This window comes from Aethina tumida, chromosome 2 (genome assembly GCF_024364675.1).
Source record: "Aethina tumida isolate Nest 87 chromosome 2, icAetTumi1.1, whole genome shotgun sequence".
In the NCBI taxonomy this organism is placed as follows: Eukaryota; Metazoa; Arthropoda; class Insecta; order Coleoptera; family Nitidulidae; genus Aethina; species Aethina tumida.
This window is the reverse complement of record NC_065436.1, coordinates 21,941,422-21,966,325: the sequence shown is the minus strand read 5'-3', so window position 1 is coordinate 21,966,325 and position 24,904 is coordinate 21,941,422. Positions and strand designations below refer to the sequence as shown.

Below are 24,904 nucleotides of genomic sequence, written 5' to 3'. Positions count from 1 at the left end.
ACTTTTAACATCGGTTATGTACACAAATAATCTACTTAATTCTAGTCAATGTACAACTCAATATATTGCTCTATGTTGAGTGAAAACAAATAAAAATGATCAAAATACTTAAATTGTACATTTTTATAATATTTATCAATTAAAATAGTTTAAAATTTATTTAAAATACAATATAACTTAATTTAACATTTATTTATTTAGACTTAAAAGAATTTAGACTAAAAATGTTAAAATATTGAATCCATAGTCTAAAAAAATCTATGAAATAAAAAAAATAATGACTGATTAATTTTATTTTAGTTACGTAAAAAAAAAACATAAAAAAATTAGAAAAATTGATAAAGACAATTTCTTTTTTTATTACAGTATTTTTATTTATATAATGGGTTAAACAGTATAATCTACTTAATTCTGGTCTATGTATAAGTATTTTATTTCAGATTTATTTTTTAAATGTTTATAACAGTTAAATTAATCAAAAAACTGTATCGGGTCCACTATGTTGGATACATCAATGAAGACACAGTATGTCATCTATAATTTTACCAAAATTATTTTATGTTTACATCAAAAGGACCAAACTTATACAAAACTTTTTATTTATTTAAATTGCCAAACCGAGAATAATGTTAAAATATTTAATCAGCAATAACATACAAAATATTCAAGAGAGACATTTTTCTCCAAAAACATCTATGAAATAAAAAAATAATAATTGACTATACATATACCTTTTTTATTGAAGTGTCTTTAATGAATAAATGGATCAAGAAATAGACAATAAAAAACTTTATGCATGTTATAAAAATTGTAACAGCGTACTAAATAATTTTTTTCAGTAAAAATATAAATAAAATAAAAGTATTTTTTTACTATACTAAGTTTGGCCATAAAAATGAACTAAACTTTATTATTAAAGTGGGTTAAACAAACAAGTAATCTATTTAATTCTAGTCCAAGTATAACTATTTAATTTTAAATTTATTTACTAAATGTTTCAATTGTTAATTTTTATTATATTAATTCATTTACCATTTTGTCTATTTAAAATGAATTACAAATAACTTTTAAATATTTAATTCTGAACAATAATACATAAAGAAATATACGAATTAAAGAAACTTTTAATTGAGTGGTTATTATGGTCACAGTCTCAAGAACACTAATTTACAAAGTTACATAGTTGGCAAGTGACTCATTAGCCAATATGTAGGTATATAAGAGAATTGTTTCAAATCGCATTGTATACGTGTGCATTGAGAGCGACTTTCTATTTGTATATCATATTAACCAATTAACAAATTATATCTTATCTTTGTCGAATGACAATCGCGACCGCTTCAATTAGTTGAAAATTTTCAAATTCAAAATGGCCGCCGCTCCATATAAAGACCCGCAATAATAGCGGCACATACAAATGATGACAACATCATATTATTTAATAGTTTTCCTCGAATAAATACAACACTTAAACAAATAACGTTCTGTGTACATTTCTTATCTGTCCGCCTATATATAATTATTTTTTATGGACATTTTTACTGATATTGTGCTTGATTTGTTTGTCGTTCCTCCTCGATGAATTATGGATTGGTATTAATATAAAGTAAATTATGTTTATTTAATATAACAAGACGTAAATCAAGACAAAGAAAACATTGCCTGAAATATTAACGTGAAATCGAAGCGTTCGGAATTTTTTATGTAATCAATATATCGTAAAAAAGGCATGATTGACAGTCCCATGGCTCCCCATGTCCCCGCTTTGTTTTCCCTTTTTCTATAAATACTGTTTGAGTATATACTTGTTTTATTTGGATTCCCGATGCATATTTAAACTCGTTAAGGCCAGTCCATTTTAAATTCATTTTGTTTTTCGATTATTATGGTATCAGCTGTGTTAATAATTCTACATCGGAGGGTTGAAAGCCCAACATTCGATTGAAGATTCAAGTTATAAAATAAGTATTTGTGTAAATGTCGCCATAAAATTGTTGTCAAACTCAAGTTTTTAATCCCTTATATATATATAATAAAAGTCAAAATGTGAATAATATTAAATTTTATGAGTCCTTATTCTCATCAAAGAGATCATTTTTAATAATACAATACCTATAATTTTCGAATTTTATTATTGAATGATAAAAATTAGTTTCCAGCAGTAAAAATAATGTGGAATACAATTTAAAATTAATTACATTTGATAATCTAAAATTGACTTTAAGTTTATCTTAAGTACATATTTTAATTAGTATTCCACATTCGAGATTAATTTTTTTTTTGTATGCGTTCAAACGTAATTTTGCAATTTTAATCCGGTTATAAAATTATATTACGTGCACTGAAATTACCATATTTAAAATAATAAAATTTATAATCGTCCCTATACTTATTAAAAATAAGTACAAACCGTTTTAAATTCATCGAAGCAATTTTCCAACTAATTAAGAAACGCTGTGTTCAATTTGTTCCACAATAAAACAGGCGAATATTTTTGTTTCACATTGACGTTATCCAACAATTAACTAATTGTTATTTGACTAATTGTTCAAATTTTCCTTGCCAGCGACGTTTACTTAAGCTCATTTATATTAATTAAATTTAATTGATTCGTTCAATTTAACTTGGCCAGTTCTGGATAATTTTTTATAAAAATAATAACAAAAAAGCAAAACGAAATTTATACCTTGGGAGACTTATTAAAAATAATGGTTGAATCATTGTTAAAGAACTGTAATTATTTTTTAAAATAAACTTATTTCAAGGAATTGCTGCTAATGTAGTGGATGTGGGTGCTCAAGTTTCATCATCAGACCATTATTGCAGGCTTACTTAACGCATACAGGCGTTTTAAGCAATTTGTTTATTTTAATAGTTGCCTACATCCAGCAAAGAATTCAACCTATGTAACTATGTAATTCAATAACTCAATGCAAACATGCGCATATAAACCATACGGGCAGTCACAAAACGGAAAAACCGACAAGACAAATTATTTTTATCCGGACCTTAATCGAAACTAAATCGGTCACAGAACAACGGAACGAATCTGTTTGAAGTGATCCACAATATAAACACCGAAGAGACCGTTTAATTCGGCACAAAAGATTGAAACATAAACAAGACGGAACGGATTTTTGGGTGTTTTTATTTGATGTAAATGTATCCAGAGAGTTGGGGAAAAATTGGTGAGGTCGAGAGAAGGAAGTACAGATGTGCAACACGTGCCGATGGAAGAAGTGCGGCGCTAGAAAATTCACGACGACAGTGGAACGAGCCAACGTGGCCAAAACAAAAAGAAATTCGTTGGTGAGGAAAGGGGGAATGCGTTAATTGGGACGACAACGGTTTGATGAGACGTGCAGTTCCCATTTCAGTTCCTGACCCTTCACGTTATGTAAATGCGTTATCGAGATTCGATATTTTCTATATCGACAATTTATCGGATTATACTCGAACAAGGTATTAATTAATTTGTGTAGAAATTTTAGAAAACTATTGAAACGCAAATATGTAAAATATGTTGTAACAATAAATTTTCTTATCTTAATCTATATATCCACGTATTTTAATTATATTAAATGTTTTTACTAAAATACATATTATATATGTATATATAATAAAGTAATAAAAGATTATAAAATATCCTAAGTGAGCCCCAAATATTTAAAAACGTTTTATTAATTGTTTTATAAAGTGTTAATCTACAAAATTGCTTTAATTCTTGAAAATTTAAAATTAAAAATATTTAAAAAGTAACTAGAGTTTCACAAATTTTTCCAATGTCATCAAAATACCCCATTATAAAAAATAATTTTTTAACTTTAGAATAAGGAAACCAAATCATTAATTTCATTATTTATTTATTTTTTTGTTCCTAAATATCGGAAATGTTGTAATTTCTTTTTATTTTATTTATTTTAAATTTTAAGTTATAAAAAATTTAGTTTTAATTTTTAAACATTCATATAATATACATTCGTAAACAGTTATTAGGAATTAAAAAGTTGTGCTTTTCAAACATTATTATACTTTATTATTAAATAAAAAATCATAAATATTGGAATTTTTTTAAATTTTAAGATTTTTCAAAAATCGTTTACTTTAAATTTCTAATCACAAAATACTTTTTAATAATATATATAATATTTATTTATAAATCATTAAATTTCCAAAAATAATTAACTTATATTCAATATTTAACGTAGAATTTTTAAAAATTCATATATTTATTGGAGATAACAAAATTTTTATAATGAGACTTTATTACACAGAAATTCATAAATATGGAACATTTTCATAATTTTAATTTCTTATTAAATTCTTATTGTAAATATTTACACAATATTAAGGATAACAAAAATCTTACATTTCATATATTAATTTGAGAATTATCAATTTTTATAATAATTAGTATTGTTAAAAGAAAATGCTAATATTGGAAATTTTCAGTTGTAATTTCTTACTAAATCATTTATTTCCAATTTTAAGTTAAAAAATCATTTTAATATTTAGTAATCTGTATAATACTCATTCGTAAATATTTGTAGAAAATTGGAGATAACGAAAACTTGTATTCCATTTATTAGTTTTTGTTTTATCACTTTTTATAATGACACTTATTATTATTAAATAGAAATTGATAAAATATTGGACATTTTCAAAATTTTAATTTCTTTATAAATTTTATTTTAATTTTTTTGCCACAAGATCGTTTTAATTTTTAATAATTTCTATAATATTCATTCATAAATATTTATAGAATATTAGAGATAACAATAATCTTGCATTTCACAATTAGTTTGAGAATTATCAATTTTTATGAAAATACTTATTTATTATTGAAAGAAAATGCTAAAATATTGGAAATTTTTAGTTCTAATTTCTTAGTAAATCATTTATATTCAATTTTAGGTTACAAAATCGTTTTACTTTTTAATAATCTATAAATATTTGTAGAAAATTGAAGATAACAAAATTTTGTACTCCATTTATTAGTTTTAGTTTTATTACTTTTTATAATGAAAATTAAACAAAAATTTTTAAATATTTGACATTTATCAAAATTTTAATTTCTTTATAAATTGTCTATTTTATTTTATTTGCCACAAAATCAATTTAGTTTTTTCATCAATTTTTAAATTGACACTTAATATTATTAAAAAGGCTTAAATATTGGAAAATTTCAAATACATAATTTCTTTTTGAATTGTTTACTTTAAATTTGAGTTAACAACATTTGAGTAATTTTTAACAATCTTTTAATAATATCCATTCGTAAATATTTGTATTTTATATATTACTTTGAGTTTTATCAATTTTTATTATATTTATTATTGTTAAAGGAGATTTTCAAAATAATAAATTTTATTTTTAAATTTTATAACGAAAATGAACCTCATTAATTAAATATGAATTTCTTTCAATTGAAATTTGATAGAAATTGGAGTGATATTTTCAATAGGTATTGAATATATTTTTTCAAACTATTATTAAGTGCGATTAAATTATTTTCAAATATTTTATTAACAATTCATATCTTTTTAATATAACTACATCATTCTTTATAAATTTTATCAGTTATCAAAAAAAAATACAATGAAATTTATTATGTTCATATATCACAAAAGAATTACTCACACATTTTAGGAGATTAACAAAGAATATTTTTAACATATTTGTTGTAGGATTAAAATATTTCCAAGTTGTAACTTAGAGCAAGATTTCTCAGGATTAGATTAGACGAATTTACTGGTTGGGTTGTTCATGAAAACCAAAATCTTGTGGCATATTTTTATTTAACTAACTTGCAAAATCTACAAGGAATAACAAAAATAACCTTCACTGTGATCCCAATAATCTGTGGTCAGTGTCAACACCTGTTCCAAATATGATCTAAACAACAACAAAATATGATCTAAACAACAATAAATTAATTAAATGAAATAAAATTCTTTCAAGTCATTCCCATCCAAACCAAAATAATTTTCGATACCAATATAAAGGGCCAGATCAGATGAGCTGTGTTTATAGCTTATCGAAATAAAAGTTTCGAGCGGCATCCGTTTCGGGGTGCCCGTCCATATGGTATGGTTTATTTAAAATTCATGTTAGGAGGCACAGAGGTCGACCCCGGACACAATACCACCATCACACCGACTCGGGGGTTCTGCCGGCCTGCATGGGGGAAACGAATTAATGTCCCGAAACTCTCTGTCTCGCTCCTTTCTTCGGTTTTTCGGTGCGTGGCACTGTGCAGAAGTGGCTTTTGTGTCGGACGCACACGGATCGGCGTGCTGATCCGCTGACGCGTTGTTAATTCGACTGGTTTGTGAATGGGACCGCGTGGTTTTTACAAGTGGGTTTTCTTTTAAAAAATTTTGCCCTGTTAGGTTAATCGGTTACACTTGTGGGGTGTGTTATGGGGTCCGACGGGGTCACATCGTTCAAATGCACTGGAATGGTGACAACTGCCTAAGCTGATAATATTAGATAATTTTAATTTCAATTATGTATTTTGATTGGTGCAACTTCAAGGCTTTACTCCCTTTATAAGACACAATTTTCTGTGTGATTTATTTCCATGTAGTCATCAAAAATTCCACAAATAATACAAAATTCTAAGTTTCATATTAAAAACTAGACAAAATAATATTTTTTAATGTGTTGGAAACATAAATTAAATGAATTTACCAATATTCTTCTTAGTATTTGATCTAAAAGTCCACCTAGAGCTATCATCAGCAATATTTTAAACAGCTATTTCGATTTTATTTAAATGAATATTTTAATTATAATGCTAATTTTTGATGATGAAACTCCAATTCTTTGCCTCCTCTATGAGAGACAATTTGGGATTTGGTTTCCTTTTTGATAAGTCATTAAAATTCTACAAATAAGATAAGAAATCTAAATCCATATTAAAAGCTAAACAAAGGAATACTTTTTAAACTTGTTCAAACATTAAATACATATCTAAGCCTGCTGCATTCTTCCTAATACTTGATTTAGAAATCCATTTAGAGTTACTTCAAACCAATATTATTGAAATAGTCCGATGATGATAGCTTGGTAAATTGACAATATAAGATATTTTCTGTGACTATTTCGATTAAATTTAAATGTTTATTTCAATAATCTGGTATTTTAATTGATGCAACTCCAATTTTTTACTTCCTCTTTAAAAGACAAGTTTCAGTTTGGTTTCCTTTTTTGATAAGCCATTAAAATTCTACAAATAACATATTAAAACTTAAGCATAGAAATACTTTTTAAACTTGTTCAAAGATTAAATACATGTCTATGCCTGCTGCGTTCTTCCTAATACTTGATTTAGAAGTCCATTTAGAGTCATTTCAATACCGATATTATTGTAACGGTCTGATAATGATAGCTTGGTAAATTAACCATATAATCAGTGAATATTTCTACTAAATTTAAATGTTTATGTTATTGATACAACTCCAATTTTTTACTCCCTTTAGAAGAGACAAGTTTCTATTAATTTAATAACTAATAAAAAATCTAGAGTCACATCAATAAATAAATACTCTAGCTTCAGTATCCAATTTAATAACATACTGAACATCTTACATATACAGGGTGATTATTCTAACTGATTCCTTAGACGTTTATATAAGATTAAAAGAATCATCAGTCTGGTATATTTTTATGTGGTAAAAGAGAAACATAAAGAGTAAATATGCTGATAAACATTTTGGAATGGCTCCTGATGAGACAGACACTGCTATACACCAAAAATGAAATGAATGAATGAATTTTATTGTAGTTAAAAAAAAAAACAGAGATTTTAGCTTCAACACACCATTTAACAATTTTTTTAGAAAAACTATGAATCTCATAAACATTTGGAGAGCAAAACGTTCACATCTTTAGAAATTTACACTGAATTGGAAGGTGCAGTGTTTTCTAGAAGTTTTAGTCATAAAATAAAGCTTGTGAGAATTCTGGCTCAACCGAACCAGGACCGGATTGGAAAAAACAAATGTTTAATGAAGCACACTGTATATTTACTATAAAATTCTTCAAACAAATAATTAAATATATTTAGATGCTAACAACGTAGATAACAAATATGTTTTATAAACACGATAGTTACTAATGAGTTTTTCTATAGAAATAATACATAGTTTTCCATTGTATTTTTTAATGACTCCAATATTAATTATTGTAGATTTCATTTCTTAGAACAACTCTTGATGAGACTTCCGAGCTATTTCTGGCTACCAGCTATTAGCAAGTTGCTAAATATTGCCGACATCCGACTGTTGATTCAATTGTAACTTGAGAAAGCTCTTCGAAATAACTGGAAGCTGCAACTAACCGAATGCAGGTGTTGGCGCTTCTAAAATTAGCTCCGGTGCATTCACCGTTTTCGTAAACGAATTGCGTCTAACTTAATCATTCAAAAACTGCTCAAACTTACCCTTTCTTCCTCGCGGATCATCTCAGCGATGCCCGGCTTGATCTCCATGTCGTCGGCGGATGAAGCATGGGAAATAGACGGCTGCGGCGGCAACGGCAACGTCAACGGCAGAGGTTCAACGGAGGCGGACGACGTGGGCAACGGCGTGGCCGACGGCGCCGGCGACATCTCCACCGAGGGCGGCGGTTCCGGTATCTCGGTGCTGGCGCTCTCGGCCGGCGAGCTCATCGAGCTCCGCTCGCCCGAGGGCCGGCGCCGTTTCTTGGCGCGGGCCGCGTTGTCGGCGTCGGTTTCGGAGGCGGCACCACCGCCAACGGTGCCGGCACCGCTGCCGGCACCGCGTCTGATGCTGTCCCATTCGTTGACCGGTGTGTGGCCGCTGTGATTGTTCGGTGTGGATATCGGCTTGATGGAGGACGGACGGGCCGTGAGCTCGCTACCACCTGGTGCCACCACGTCCTGTTCGCCGTTCACGTCCGCCAGTCCGCGGATCTTGAGTGATTCGGCTACCTTGAGGAGCGGCCCGATTTGTTCTTGGGACACGTTGATCTCACCCTTGTACATGAATTCGACGGCGGCCTTCAGTTCCGGCCATTTAATGTCTCTCATTATCACGATTGGATGTTGGCAAGGGTTCTCGAAGAAGAGCGATTGAAAATAGGGGCTGCACGCGGACAGCACCATTTTATGGGCTTTGACGGAGTGGCCATCGCAGGCCAGTGTCACGTCGACGAAGGACTCGCTCTGCAGGAGCTGATCGAAGACGTTGGTCAGATTCGACTGGTAGTTGTTCCAGCGGAGGCAGAACTGCTGCGGTGAACCTGTCGCGTGCTGCATGGCGATGCCGTTGATGTCCCACACCCTGCAAACGTTCAAACAACAACACGATCAACACCACAACAACACCAGACACATGGCAATATTCAACGTTTTAGGTCCAAACTCTGAACTTCAGAAAGCGTACGGATCAGTCAGTGAACTGGACGAACTAATCGAGAAAGGCGCTAGAACAATGTCTCATCGCATGGGGTCTGTGGAGGATGCAACTGCCGAATGGAGCACGTGTACGTGTATACGTCGATCGGTGGTGGATAGAATATCGCGTGGACGCGTAACGCAACCCGTGCAGGCAACGAGGATACTGAAGGCCCGACGAGCACGGCAGGAGGATAGTGCCCGGCCCACAGCGCACGCCTTAAACCCCCACCAGAGCGGTTGCCGGACCGCCCTCACCCCACCCATACACCCACAAAGACCGCGTGGACACCCAAACACCCTAATTACATGCACACATACATCTCCGGCATTGGGCCCGTTCCCGCGCAAATCGTTCACCCACCCTCGGCGAAAGAACGGCGTCGTGGCGTAGATAGCGGCGGCGAACGGTCATCGAGTTCACCAGGTCCCAAGGAGTGGCGCCGACGGCGGGATTCGGAGCGGTCGCGTGTGCATCGCCGCCGATGACCGGCCTACCTATTCCGCCGTTGATACGTCAATCTCGACGTAAACAAATCGCCGCTACCGACGGACGGTGACACCCACTGATAAGGCTCCGCGTTTATTTTCCCGCTAAAATCGCGTCGATGGGTTCCAAAATGATGGATGCAGTTTTGACTATCTCACCTCCGAATTCGACTTGACAATTAATTAATATAATACTTGCTTATTTATTAGCTGAAGACGTTGTAAGTAAAAATCCCATTAAAATGTACCAAAAAAAAAAAGTTTTCGATTTAAATATTCTCATGTGGGGGTTCTTTATTTGTATTTAATGTTATGCAACCCAGTTGACTCTTGAATTGCATCCACCCAATAGATAATATTTTTATTTAAGTATTTCCTTACCTACTACTTAAGATTGACAATTATCAATTCATTTTTGACTTACTTCTAAATTACGGTAAATAATTTGCAAATTAGATCATTTATATAAAAATTTAAGACTTTATTCAATTTCGAGTATCTACAAATAGTCAGTCAATGATTAGCGACGGAAGATGTCACAAATAACTTGAAATCTGAATTATCCATACACCTAAATATGATGTAAAAATTTAAACAATAATAAAATATTCTAATCAAATAACTCTATGGTAATATATATTATAAAAATATAATACTAATTTTGATAACTAATTTAATCTTCATATTTATTTATTTATTTAATTATTTTTCATTTCGTATATTTTTATAAAATTTGTAATGAAAAGTAGAGCCCAATTTTTTTAGACTACTCTAAAAACATTTCTTGTCTACTATTTATTCCTAAGAAAAGATAGAAATCACGTTCTGTGTTCTATAATAATTTTTATTTGTTTTTCAGATTTTTTAAACAAAAATATATTTATAAAAATGTTGAACAACTAATTCAATTCAGTTTACCGTTTTTTATAAGTTGGTAATAAATTATTATAATCTAACTTACTTTTATATCTTAAATTTGTTGAAAACCATCTTATTTTTTTCTAAAAAAATTGTTGTATGATAATTTTATTGTATTTAGTGTATAATTTTAATTTGACTTAACTGATATCTTTCCAGCTTTTCAGTTTATTAATAAAAATAAATTGAGATTTGTGTAGAAGATAAATTTGAATAAGTTAACTTAATGCAAAAAAACAATAATTGTTCAAACGATATCATTACAACATTATTATGTTAAGCCTTTTAGATTACAGGTATACATTTATTTATACTTTAGAGAATAAAATTTATATTTATGTCAAAAACTCAATATTTAAAATTTTATTAAAAAAACATTTTACAATTATACATTTCTCAGAAAAGAAATAAATATTATTGATAGGAATATCTTCTCGTAATCTTTAACAATTTAATTAAACTTTGATTATCTTCGATTTTTCAGGGTGTTGATAGAAATATATTGCAATTTGTATCGGAGACGATTTTATATAAATTAAATGATACATATAAAAAAACGTTCACATCAATATTAATTAAAGTTTTTACTTTATATGTTATATTTCTACTTTAAAAGATTAATGTCGTAAACAACTTTATTATTAAATTTTACAAGTAAAAGTTGTCGTTAATGAGGGAACATAAGATTTTAATTAATTTTTTGTCAACTTAGCATTTCTAAGATATGCCGAAAATGTTTGTAGAAGAATAACAAATTAACTAATATTTACAAAAAATCAAACGACATTTAAATATTTTTTGTTGTTTAATTTACATTTATTTTTTATTTTCAGAGACTCTTTTACTATACATATCTTCTTTATTAATTTGATATATATTTTTTTAGTTTTCCAGAATGTTAATAGAAATATTTTAAATTTTTTATAGGAGATAAATTTAAAGAAATTAATAAATATTTACGGAAAATAAAATTTGATTCACCTGCAAGTAACCCAATTTTTTATTTTTACAAGCACATTTTATAAAATTTATGTAAAATCAATATTTAGATTTTACTTTATTTGCCAATTATTGGTTTCTAAGAAAAAAATGAGAGTAAAATATATAATTTCTCGTGTCTGTAACAATTATATTTTCCACATTTTCGGCTTTTCAGATTATCAAAATAAATTTTATCAACTAAATATTGCAATATTAATAATACAAATGATTGTCTATGTTCTTTGTTAATTTAACTTAAATTTTTCAGTTTTTTAGAGTGTATTTTAAAATTTGTGTAAGTGATAAAATTGAATAAATAAATTAATATTTTCGAAAAATAATAATTGTTCAAACCACAACTAATTCAATTTTTTATTTTTGCACTTACATTTATAAAACATATGATTTAAAATCAAGATTTAAGTTTACCATTTGTAGTTGCTAATTAAATATTTATGAAAAACAATATATTTATATATTAAATCATTTTTTTAGTTTTATCCCTCATAAAATTTACGTCGGAAAACAATTGTTGGTGCTTGATTAAATGTTGTCTTCACTTCAAATATACTGTATTATTAACTATTAAATTGTAAATTATCATCATATTTTTGGTAATTTTGACCAATATTCTTATACATAATCTAATAAAATTTAATTTGAATACAGTAAAATTCAATAAAAATTTTAGAAACTATACAAAACCTGATACATTTTCTTTCTTAAAAGCAAATCAAATAATTCGAAAATCTGAATATTTTAAAATTAAGTTAGAAGAAAGTTAAATGCATGTTCGGAGATTATCTTACTTTAACTAGGTACCTCAAACATTTAAAAATAGTAAATTAAATACTCCCTGACTCACATTTCTACATTTTAAGTAAACTAACAACTAAATATGAATATTAATATTTTGTTAACCTAAATAATAATATTCATATTTATCCGTTTTTTTATGAGATTTTTCAGGGACTAAATTGACATTTATATAAGAGATGAACAAAATTCCATTTTAAATTAACTGTAAATTGAAACGTCAAAACTGAATATGAATATTCGAATAGTTTGAATATTCATTGGTAAATAATCGAATTCACAATTTTAAAACGTAACTAATATTAATAATTTTTATAATCATATTTCAGTTATTAACAGTAACAAATTGAATTTTGTAAATATAAAATATAAATAATATTTTTTATATAACATTAACTGTTCAAACGATGATTAGTTTAGTTTTATTTAATAAAATTTATTTTCAAAAATGAGCCAATTTTTAGGTTACTGTGCAAACAATTATTCTTATCTATATATTTTTGAGTTGTTTAATAATATTAACAATACTATATATAATTAAATATGACCTAACATGTTAATTTTCTTATGCAGTTATTGACACGGAATATTGTGTGAATAAATTCATTTTTAAGCACGTAACCGCCAAAATGCACAATAAATTTGACCATGTGTGAGTGCCATTGATACAAATAAAAATGTTAACCGAAGAAACCACACAGAGAAACGTATGTGCAAATGTAACTAAATACCGGGTACCACAGAACGGCAATTGAAACAAGAATGGAGGCAAGTTCCTGAAGTGAGTAAACTCACCGCAACGTTTCAATGTTATCTGTCCGGTGCGGGGTGGAATATTCAGCGTTCGTTAGGCAGCTACGACGTATACATTACTATTGCAAATTAAACGATAAACCGCAATATTTGAAACTGGCATCGGTTTCACACCTGGCTGAATAGTGTTTGCAGTACAAACTACTCCTGATTAAGTCCATCATGTTATTATGTGGATGGTTTTCGCTAAAATTTACGTTTTGATCACAAATCGAATAAATTTTAAATAAAAATAAAGTTTTATACGTTATTTCAATAATATATATATTTAGAAAATTAATATTTTTATAGATATTAAAGTGATTGATATAATTTGGTTTTCGCTAAAATTTACGTTTTGATCACAAATCGAATAAATTTTAAATAAAAATAAAGTTTTATACGTTATTTCAATAATATATATATTTAGAAAATTAATATTTTTATAGATATTAAATTGATTGATATAATTTCATAATTTACAAATATTTTATTAATTGTAATGGTTAAATTCTTAAAATAGTCTTCATTTTAGTATAATCAAATACGATTCCCTTAATTATTTTTACTTTTTTATTAAAAATATACATTCAGAATAGGATATTTAAAATAGAAATTCTAACCAATTTTTTTATAATTCCATGAATTGTCAAAAATCAATCCAATATTTTTTATCGTCAAAAAATTAAATTTGTTAAACAAAATGTTGCATATTAATAAGTCTGTATTTGTTAACATAAAGTAAATCTTGGTATTTTATTTAATGTTAAAATAGTGTTTATTTTATTACAATCACAATACAAAGTTTTATACGTTATTTCAATGATATATATATATATATGTTAGCTTACGTCATCACCTTCACCGATGGACCGATGCGACGTGCTCACATCTATTTAGACTAGTTTTGTTTTATAAGCAAATCTGAAGTATTTGTTTACATTTAATATTCGGGGTAGTTCTTAAGAAAGAACCAGGCAGTCAAGCTTTAGATGTCGAGGGTTAAAGTACGTTTGTTGTAATAAAGCGTATTATTGTGAATTTAGTCTTTTAATCAAATTAAAAAGCCAGATTAACAGTCGCTAATCTATCATCAGAAGTGGGATAAAGGATATCTTCTCGTGAATTATTTCCGGAAGAAAGGACCTAAAAAAATATTTTTTTTTTTTTTTTGTGTTTCTTTGTGAACGAACAGACAATAGTGAAAAACACAAACGCGCAGTGAGTCCGAACGTTGTGAACATTACCGAAAGTGCATCGGAGAGAGACTAGCAGCAAGAAAGTAACAACAGATTCCAAAAACAAAACATGGAAATTTTATCGACAATGGCCAACGCCCAAACTACTCAAGCAACATTGAAGATGACTGCGCAGAAGGTTTAAGTGTGGCTGCAGCGCAATTTCGACTTGTAAGATTTAGAAATTACATTTGAGGAATATGACTTGAATTTGTCAGGAATGGACGAGTGGGTTACGAAAGAAATAAAAGAACAACCGAATGCCGTTTGATCTCATAAACTCTCCATCAGATTATCAGAGCGCCATCGTTAAAGCCCTTGGACCACTTAAAGACGATATTACGTTTGTTTATGTTGATGATGTGTTGTGCCCTGCTCGACCCATTCAAGAATGTCTTAAGAAAGGACATTGACGCCCTTAAATATACAAAAATGTAACTTTTTCCAAACATAACATCTGTGGAATATTTAGGTGTGATCGAAAAAGAACTGGCTGGATATTTTAGACATCTTGTGAAAAACTTTGCAATTTTAACAGCACCGATATCTGCACTGTTACGTGAGGGAAAATCGTTTGAATGGACATGTAGATGTGAAAATGTACGATTGACTTCTTATCCGATTTTCAACATTTTTGATCTGGAATTGTCAACCGAACTACATACAGAAGCAAGTTCGTTAGGATTAGATGTCGCTATTAGCTGTCGTATAGAGGAAAGTTGAAACCAAAGTATCACGGACCCTTTGAGGTAACGCATTGTTTACCTAATGAGAGGTACTCCGAAGGATTGGCAGCCGAGGTAGAACTACAATAGCAGCGCATGAACAGTTACGAACCTGGCCAGATACAGAAATTCTATAAGGTATGATGGATATAGGTTTATTTAATAAGATTGATGTGTGAATGTGTGTAAAGGTCCCTGCTTAGTAGGCTGTTTAAGGTCCCTGTGTATCAGGCTATATGTGAAGGTCCCTGCTTAGTAGGCTATGATTAAGGTCCCTGCTCGGCAGGCTATTTTTAAGGTCCCTGCGTCGCAGGCTATGTTTGAGGTCCCTACTTTGCAGGCTATGTTTAAGGTCCCTACTTTGCAGGCTATGTTTAAAGGTCCCTGCTCGGCAGGCTATTTTTAAGGTCCCTGCTCTGCAGGCTTAGATTGTTGTGTTCTGTGTCTGTGAGACAAGCGGGTAATAGACCTGGTAGTGGTTGAACCGCCTCTGAGCTCCTGGCTAGAATATGGTATCTTTTGATAGCACTTGAGAGTCATGGGTGTAACAGACCTGTTGATGGTTGAGTCGCCTCTGAGCTTCTGGTGGTTGTTAACTGTGCCACATAACAGTCTATTTTGTTAAATGAAATAAGGTTTAGACTTAGTTCTTCGAATATATTTTGAGCTTGTACTGCTGCTGTTATAATGTTTACAGATTACCGGTGTCAGGTGAATCTTTGCAAAACTGCGGAAGGTGCGAGGACGCCCCACATGTCAGGAAGGCCGTGTTAGCTTACGTCATCACCTTCACCGATGGACCGATGCGACGTGCTCACATCTATTTAGACTAGTTTTGTTTTATAAGCAAATCTGAAGTATTTGTTTACATTTAATATTCGGGGTAGTTCTTAAGAAAGAACCAGGCAGTCAAGCTTTAGATGTCGAGGGTTAAAGTACGTTTGTTGTAATAAAGCGTATTATTGTGAATTTAGTCTTTTAATCAAATTAAAAAGCCAGATTAACAGTCGCTAATCTATCATATATATTTAGAAAATTAATATTTTTATATACATATTAAATTGATTTAATAATTTCATAATTTATAAATATTTTATTATTTATAATGGTTAAATTCTTAAAATAGTCTTCTTCATTTTAGTATAATCAGATACGATTCACTTAATTATTTTTACTTTTTTATTAAAAATATACATTCAGAATAGGATATTTAAAATGGAAATTCTAACCAATTTTTTTATAATTCCATGAATTGTCAAAAATCAATCCAATATTTTTTATCATCAAAAAATTAAATTTGTTAAACAAAATGTTCCATATTAATAAGTCTGTATTTGTTAACATAAAGTAAATCTTGGTATTTTATTTAATGTTAAAATAGTGTTTATTTTATTACAATCACAATACAAAGTTTTATACGTTATTTCAATAATATATATATATTTAGAAAATTAATATTTTTATATACATTAAATTGATTGAAATAATTTCATAATTTACAAATATTTTATTATTTATAATGGTTAAATTCTTAAAATAGTCTTTATTTTATTATAATCAGATACGATACCCTTAATTAGTTTTACTTTTTTATTAAATATTTTATTTTTTGGAAGTATACACTCAGTGTAAGTACTATTCCCCGAATTTTTCATTTACAATTCGATGAACAATAACTGAGACACGATAAAACTTTTAAGTATGACATAAAAATTATTTTCTAAAAATATATAGGCAAAAGTCTATATAATATTTGTCAAAAATATTACTTAATAAATCAGTGTGAACCCAAAATAAATAAGATATCACCTGGCAGATACATATTATAATATTTTTTGGTAAAAATATCAAATTTCTGAAAATATATATTGCTTATTAATAAGTTTATGTTTGTAAACACAAAAATGTTATTGATAGTGGTCATTTTTTATTATTTAATAACATTAATAACATCATTATCTTCCATAGTTATTAAATAAGATACAATTTCTTTAATTATTTTTCCTTTTTTACAAATATGTGTCTCAACTTCTTTATTTATAATTCGATAAATAATGTGTCAAAAGGCTACACAAAAAGCAATTATCTATGTTATCTTGTCTATTATAACATGATTAACAATTTTCTGATGAATTAAATATATAATTTTTATATTTGATTTCATAAGTTTGTTCCGTTTTATCTTCAATATTTAACTATAAATGTGATGAAGAAGACTGAAGAAAAAATAATATGCATGAAAAAATTTGGTTGTCTGTCAATTAAGCTATTATTCATTGAAAATGAGTTGCAGGTGTGTTCCCTTGTTAAATGGGTCACAGCGTATTATCTATAATTAATTAGTCAGATATGATTTCTTTAATTAATTTACTTTTTTAATAAAAAAGCTATTAATTTATTTTGGACATCTGCATATGTTTATTTATGTTTAGAAGGATCATTTAAAGAGAAAATACAACAATATAACAAACATCCAAATATATTCTTTATTGGCAAGTATCCAAAAGCTGCATCAGAATAATCAATAAAACAAAGAATGAAATAATGCAATTAACTTCTAAATATTAAATCGCGTTTAGGGGATGTGAAATGCAAAAGAGGCAATAAGTTCACTAATTAAATCTATTTAAAGAAATGCCGGATTGATTTTTGATTAGATCCCCCCCCACATTTGACGCGTACATGAAACGAAATATTATAAAAGATGTACTTTTTAATACATTATTTAGTCGCGTGTCTAAAATTTCGATGTCCGGTGATTGAAGTGGGTCCCGAGGCATAATCGACGCGTTTGTCACTAAGTAATTAATATAATAGCTTTCGGGAAACAAAACGTATTACAATAATATAGCGTTCGTGATGTTATCGCGGCCTTTTTATTATATCTTTTTCACTGTTAATGAAAATTAATTAAAACCAGTAATATAGTAAATTTGATGGGTCTATTAAGATAAATCATAATTCAAGGTTTCCCGGCACGAATGCGTTCTAATTCGGTTGCTTTTAACTGTGCCTCTATCGGCTAGTTAATTTTTTTTTTTGTTGTTTGGTAATTTATTTGGCAACTTAATTTACGACAGGACGTTGTAAAAAATTAATATTATTTAGGTAAAATGTCATGGATATGGATGGTGTTATTGTTTTGATGTTATGTATCCGTGCATTTGAAACAATGGTTATTTAATCAAAAATAATGTTGTTTTATAATAAAACAATGCATTTAATTAACATTTGTTATTCTAAATATGAGATAATTACCCTGTTTTTAGAATATCAGTTTTCTATAAATATAACTTGTAAATATATTCGATAATATAAATAGGCAACAATGTATTTATAAAACATTATATAAAATCTTAAAATTTAGATGAAGCAATAAATATTATTAAATAACTCTTTACACAAGTTAAAAATAACTTACTTATTAAGTGAGTTATCTAATTTCATTTTAATTAAATCCGTTAATTGAATTAATGTACTATCGCGTTCATAAGTGGTCTGCCACTTTCCTGACGTCAGGCCGTAAACGGTCACATTCTGTATTACCGTGCACTACCGTCTCGGCAGTGCCGACTCCCCACCACATCGTAAGATGCGATTCCTAAATGTGTTGTCAATTGAATGCGAACCTTTGTACAGCGAACATGAATTTAAACGAGGAAAAACGCCTTAAAATCGTCTTTTTAAATCAACAAGGAAAGAATATTTCTGAAATAGCTAGAGAGCTAAATATTTCGGTAAGAACTAAAATTGGGAGAATATGTTTATGTCCCCAGTGTTGTATATCTTTGTTGAAAGTTTGGGTGCGTTTTTTTTTTGTTTTTCGGTTTGGTACAACAATTTTATTTTTATTATTTATTTTTTAAGGAACTGTATATGTAGCGGAGGAAGAGAGCCTCTACATATAGTTCAGGGATAAACTGCATGATATTTTTAAAAAGATCTCGAGTTTAGTGAATTTTATATGTAGCGAAGGAAGAGAATCTCTATATATAATTTAATGTTTTAGGTTTTTCATTATAATATAACATTTGTTATCAAGTATTTTAATTTTAAAAATTTATATTGCAAATGAATGTTCCATACAATAAAATAAATACAATTTTGTGATTATAAAATGAATTGTGAACTGGGAAACATTATGGCCGTTCTGCAAACCGACTTTCTGGGGTCTGAGATAGTTTAGATTTAGGAACGAGTGCTCGTTTTAGTTTAACTACGTATTGGTTTTCGAATCGAAACGCGACATGAATTTTGTGAATTATATATCATATATTAATTTCAAATTATGTATCAACAACAATGTTGTAGATTCGTAGTTAGTTTCTCATATTCAATTTTAATAATGCGATATAAAAAAGACAAGAAGAAACACTTGTTTACTTCGCGTCTAATATATACAGCAGTAACGTTCCGAATACAAAATGCACATATACACATAAATATTATAATTATAATAAAAATTAAGTAGTATATAATTTAGTAATTCCATTTATTTATTTTTTTTTTTTTCAAATATCTATATATTTGTATAATATTACGTACAGAATCTCAAACAATTTAAATAAACGTTTTCTTGAAGAACACTCTGATGAGCCACTGGTAGATAAATTTGGCCACCGAGATCCCCTCAACTCCTTTGGACTACATTTTGTTTGGACATTTAAAGAATACCATTTATAGAAACAGATTACAAATCATGGATCATGGATAAGATACAATAACAAATAATGTTCAAATAAACGAAAAACAAGAGTGAGGATCTTTTTGAACAAACCAAAGTGTCATTTTTGAATTCATGTATCCAAATTCTGTTAATGTATGTTATATTATTAATAACTATTGTTATTTTATTCTTTTAATTTTAATCTACATAAAAAAATTAAGAACAAAATTGTCCATAAAATAAAGTTTTTAAAAAATAACTGTGTGTATTATTTCATAACATTTGAAATGTTTTAATATGCACTATTTTATATATCGTAAATACTTGGTTTTGTTATGAAAATAGTTAATTTTTATTTCTTGTATGTAATCTTTTAAATATTTTTAAAATATATCACATTAGCTCAAATACTATTTTAAATCATTTTTAAAAATATTTATTTAGTAAAAAATCAAAATAATATTAATTAAGATTAATTTAATATTTGTTATTTAAATAATCGTTTAAAATATTGTAGTTATCATTACAATTTCAACAAAACACAACAAATATTTTCTGAATAACTAATGTTTACAAAATTAGTTCATAATTTGCCGTGATCCAATCCTTACAACCCTGTTTATAGTGTAGCATGTTGTTTTGTAAAATCGATACCCCTTTTACCATGTCAAAACTTATTCAGATTCAGTTTTTAATTTTTACGCGGACCGAAATAATAGACTGTAACAGAATGTGACGGTCGAGGTCAAGCGCTTCGGAAAGTGGCAGACCACTTATGAACGCGATAGTACAAAAATACTCATTTAATCCTTTATCAAACAGTAAAACTAGATTAATATTTTATTTAAAAGTATTATATACAGGGTGTTACATAATCTTTAATGAACATAAAAATATTTAAAAAATAAAAATATGCACAGTTTCCAGATATATGTATGTAATGTAATAATTTTTTTAATGTTTTTTCATCTGTGTCTGTATATTATAATATTTACCATAGGTAGGTACTACTAAAAGTCATGAGAAAAATTTTTATTCAAATAGAAATCAATAAAAGCTGTAAATCTATGATTCATGTATTGTTCTTATTCGACAACAACTGAAAATTTATTAGTTGCTAGATAGATTAAATTGAAAAAATATTCTTAAATATATATTTTTTAATTAAAACAATTGAAATAATTGGCAAGGTATTGTATTTCTTTAAAATAGAGTAACAAAAAACTATAATTCCAACCAACTATAATTCAATAATCATATCACTTTAACGAAATAAATTTTGCTTTTGATAATTCCCGACATTTATGACGTATCATTGTTTGAATCATTTTTGAAGTAGTGCACGTATAAGGAGTATCAGATTGGGTGTTACAAATATTTCTAGAACAAATGAGACCTTTCGGAATTAATTTTTTTTATGAAAGGTCGCTTACTGCAAATTGCCTTTTGATATACCTTACCGTTTCTGAAATATTTATTCACACTAATTTTTTTGTTAACTTAATTTATTTTTTTTTATTATTTATTTATTTTGAGTAAGGATTTTTTACTAGACTTCCTCGAAAATGTATTATTGATTAATTTACATCTAAAATATGTTCAAATTTTTATTTGAAATGAAATTTTTTTCAAAAATGTATGATGCATAAATTTAATTTTGAAAAAATATATTTAATTTTTTATTTGAAATAAAAATTATAGTTGAACAGGTTTCAAAAATATTTAATTTATGATTTCTTAAATTATCTTTAGCTAAGATATATTGATATTTTTAGATTTAAAACATATTTACTAATTTAAAAAAAATATCAGGGTACATCCTACTTTTATCAAATATCATATCTTGAGTCACCAGAAATATTAATATATTTCAACCAAAATTAAAATAATCTATAATAAATTAAATATATTAATTTTTTTCTGACATTCTCGATATTTTTTTCCGTCAGTAATCCATTTTAAATAAAAATAAGTCAAAATTTGAAATATATTTGGCAACCAATTAATAATGTGCGTATAAATAATTTGTCAAAAAAAATACAATTTAATTAAATGTGATCCTCTTAAGAAATTCTTTCTCAAGTTTTTTTTATTTTTAATATCATGGATAATAGCTAAACGACAATAACAAACTGTCACTGGGCAAAAATCTATAATAATAATAATAATAATAATAATAATAATAATAATAATAATTTTTGATTTATTTAATGATATTATTATTTTTTATTATAAATAAAACAAAATTAAAAGATACGATTGCCTTGACTGCTTTTAGTATTATAGTCAAAATACCAAATTTCTAAAAAAAATATTGTAAATTACAATTTCTGACAGAATTAAAAATTACATTTTTCTGATGAATTTAACACATATATTTTATATTTTATTAAAAATTTCATACTGTTAAACATTTACTATGTTAGAATTAAAAAGGACTTTTTTCTAATGTATTAGACATATTTTTATATTTTATTAATAAATTAAAATCTTTTCATACTACTAAACCTTTAAATATTTTACTGTCAGAATTAAAAATGACTTTTTTCTAATGAATTATAAAAAATTTTATTAATACAATGAAAAAGTTTCATACTATTACACCTACCAGCAGTATTTATTGTTTTTACTTTTATAATATGACTAATTTAAAACTACATTAAACAGTGGTATCAACGTATTTTACCATAATTTTTTTAAAGGCAAGGGCTTTACAATTTGAAATAAAATAAAAATAATAAGGGCGTATTCAATGAAACAATAACATGTGAATTAACTCAAATCAACAAAACAATGGGGAATTAAAAAATTCGTTACATTATTTTAGAGAATTATCTTGAACCGGCGGTACACATCCATTAAAATGAACACCATAAAATGTAAAAATAAATCCATTAGCACATCAAACAATTGCTGACTCCAAAACAGGAAAAAAAAAGAGAGGACGGGATCGCCGGCACAACCGGCGATGAAAAGGTGGAAGAACGGTGGCGGGCTGCGGTGGACGTTCCAAAACAGAGCAGAAAAAAGCGGAAAAAGTCCGAAAAAGAAGAAGAATAAAAAAAAAACTGACTGAACGAGTCCGGTTTGTTAAACAATATTCCGTATGTTATTATGTCTGTAAAAATAATAGAATTTAATGAAGGTGACAGCGGCACAGAACGCCACTACGCCGGGGCTTCTCTACTAAATTGAGTGACTCGCATTTTTAAAACAACAGTCAATTAGCATCTCTTGGCGTTTTAAAACTGAAAAGTTAAAAGTAAATGGTTTTTCGGTGGCCCCTCACTTCACTCCGTCCCGTTAAAATAATTTAGGACTTTGCTTTGTTTTTAAATGTTTTCCTTTTGTTTTAATAAAATAAAACGGAAACACTCGTAACTTTTGTGTCGCTAAAGCGGCTTTCGGTCACATATTAAGTGTACTTTTATTTTTATACCGTCCGTTCGGGTTGCTCCAATTGTTTGGAATCGGTCTTGTGATGTGATTTCGTTCGTACGACTTTTTTCTGAGTACAAATTTTTTCGATGTTAATTCGTCTGCTACGTGATTATTTTCTAGGAACCATTGAGCCTATTAAAATTTATTTTATGGGCACATTGTATTCATAGTGAGTAATTTCGTTCATTACAATGCGTTATTTAAAGCAGCAAATGCGATTCCATATTTAAATATTCCTAAAAATATACGATTTCTATTGCATTATTATAATTTATTATAATACAATGTAGCCATATACGCCCGGTAACGTATATTCAAACTGCATGATTTACAATTGCATTGTTCTCATTTTTTTATCGAAGCACTTTTTGTAATAACACATAAGGAATTGCGCTACTTATTGTACTGTTTAATTGCGATGTTATCGATTTGGTTCTGGCAAAAGACTGCATTCATTACGCATTGATGTAACAAATTTGTCATGATTTAAACTTTCAAATATTATATTGCAGTATGCGAAATACTCAGTTCACGTCTTATTCACCAAAATGGTTTCAATATGGTATAAGGGTGGGTCACACTACAAGTATTTAGTATTCTTTATTTAAAATGGGTTAGAAATTGTCCAGTGATTAAGTTGTAGTCATATTATAGGTAGATTTTTAAAAATACAAAGTATTCAGTGTTTTTGATTAAAAATTCCTTATTCCTACTTAAAATAAATTTACTAATATGTCACTATTCACAAAACAAAAATGTAATAGTTGCCAGGGGGAGACTTTTTATGACCACACAATTTTTAATTAAATAAACAATTTTTTAAATATCTTATAGGTTTTTTGACTACGATGAATCAACAGTTCATATAATATGTTACATAAATTAAAAAAAATTAAATATTCAGTGTTTATGACTAAAAATTCTTGTCAATTTAATTAAATTTTGTCACAAAGGAGACATGAGCCAAATTGCCTAGAACTATGAGCTCTATCAGCTATTTTGTTTAGTGGCTTTTGCTGGCTAAAATTATGTAAATTAATAGTTACAAAGTGTTGAACGATTCGTTGTTTGATAAATTAAAAAAAATAATAATCAGTATTTATTAATAAAACTTTATATTCCTGCATAAAACAGATATTATTATTATTATTATTATTATTAAGTCAATATTCACACGACAGAAATGTAATGTTTTTTTTTTTGACAACATTTCTGAAAAGGAGATTTGACTTCTTAGTTGAATAAATTAAACAATCAAAATAATGAATCGGGAATATATTAAAATTTTCATTTGACACATTAATTTTTATTCTTAAATAAAATAAAATGTTACACAAACAATGGTAATGTTTAAAAACAGTTACAAAATAATTTATAATAAATAAAATAATAATTTATTTGAAATATTTTAAACATT

General features: G+C 28.1%; 1 protein-coding gene across 4 annotated transcripts in view; it reads right to left on the bottom strand.

Moving 5' to 3' along the window:
- Positions 1-24,904, bottom strand: part of LOC109600809 (protein bric-a-brac 1) — a 405,012-nt gene that overhangs the window by 234,727 nt on the left and 145,381 nt on the right. For all 4 annotated transcript variants that reach the window (XM_049962995.1, XM_049962997.1, XM_049962996.1 and 1 more), the window contains one exon: positions 8,447-9,308. In XM_049962995.1, coding sequence (XP_049818952.1) covers positions 8,447-9,283 — 837 coding nt within the window. In that variant the 5' untranslated portion in view covers positions 9,284-9,308. The remainder of the gene's footprint in view (positions 1-8,446; positions 9,309-24,904) is intronic.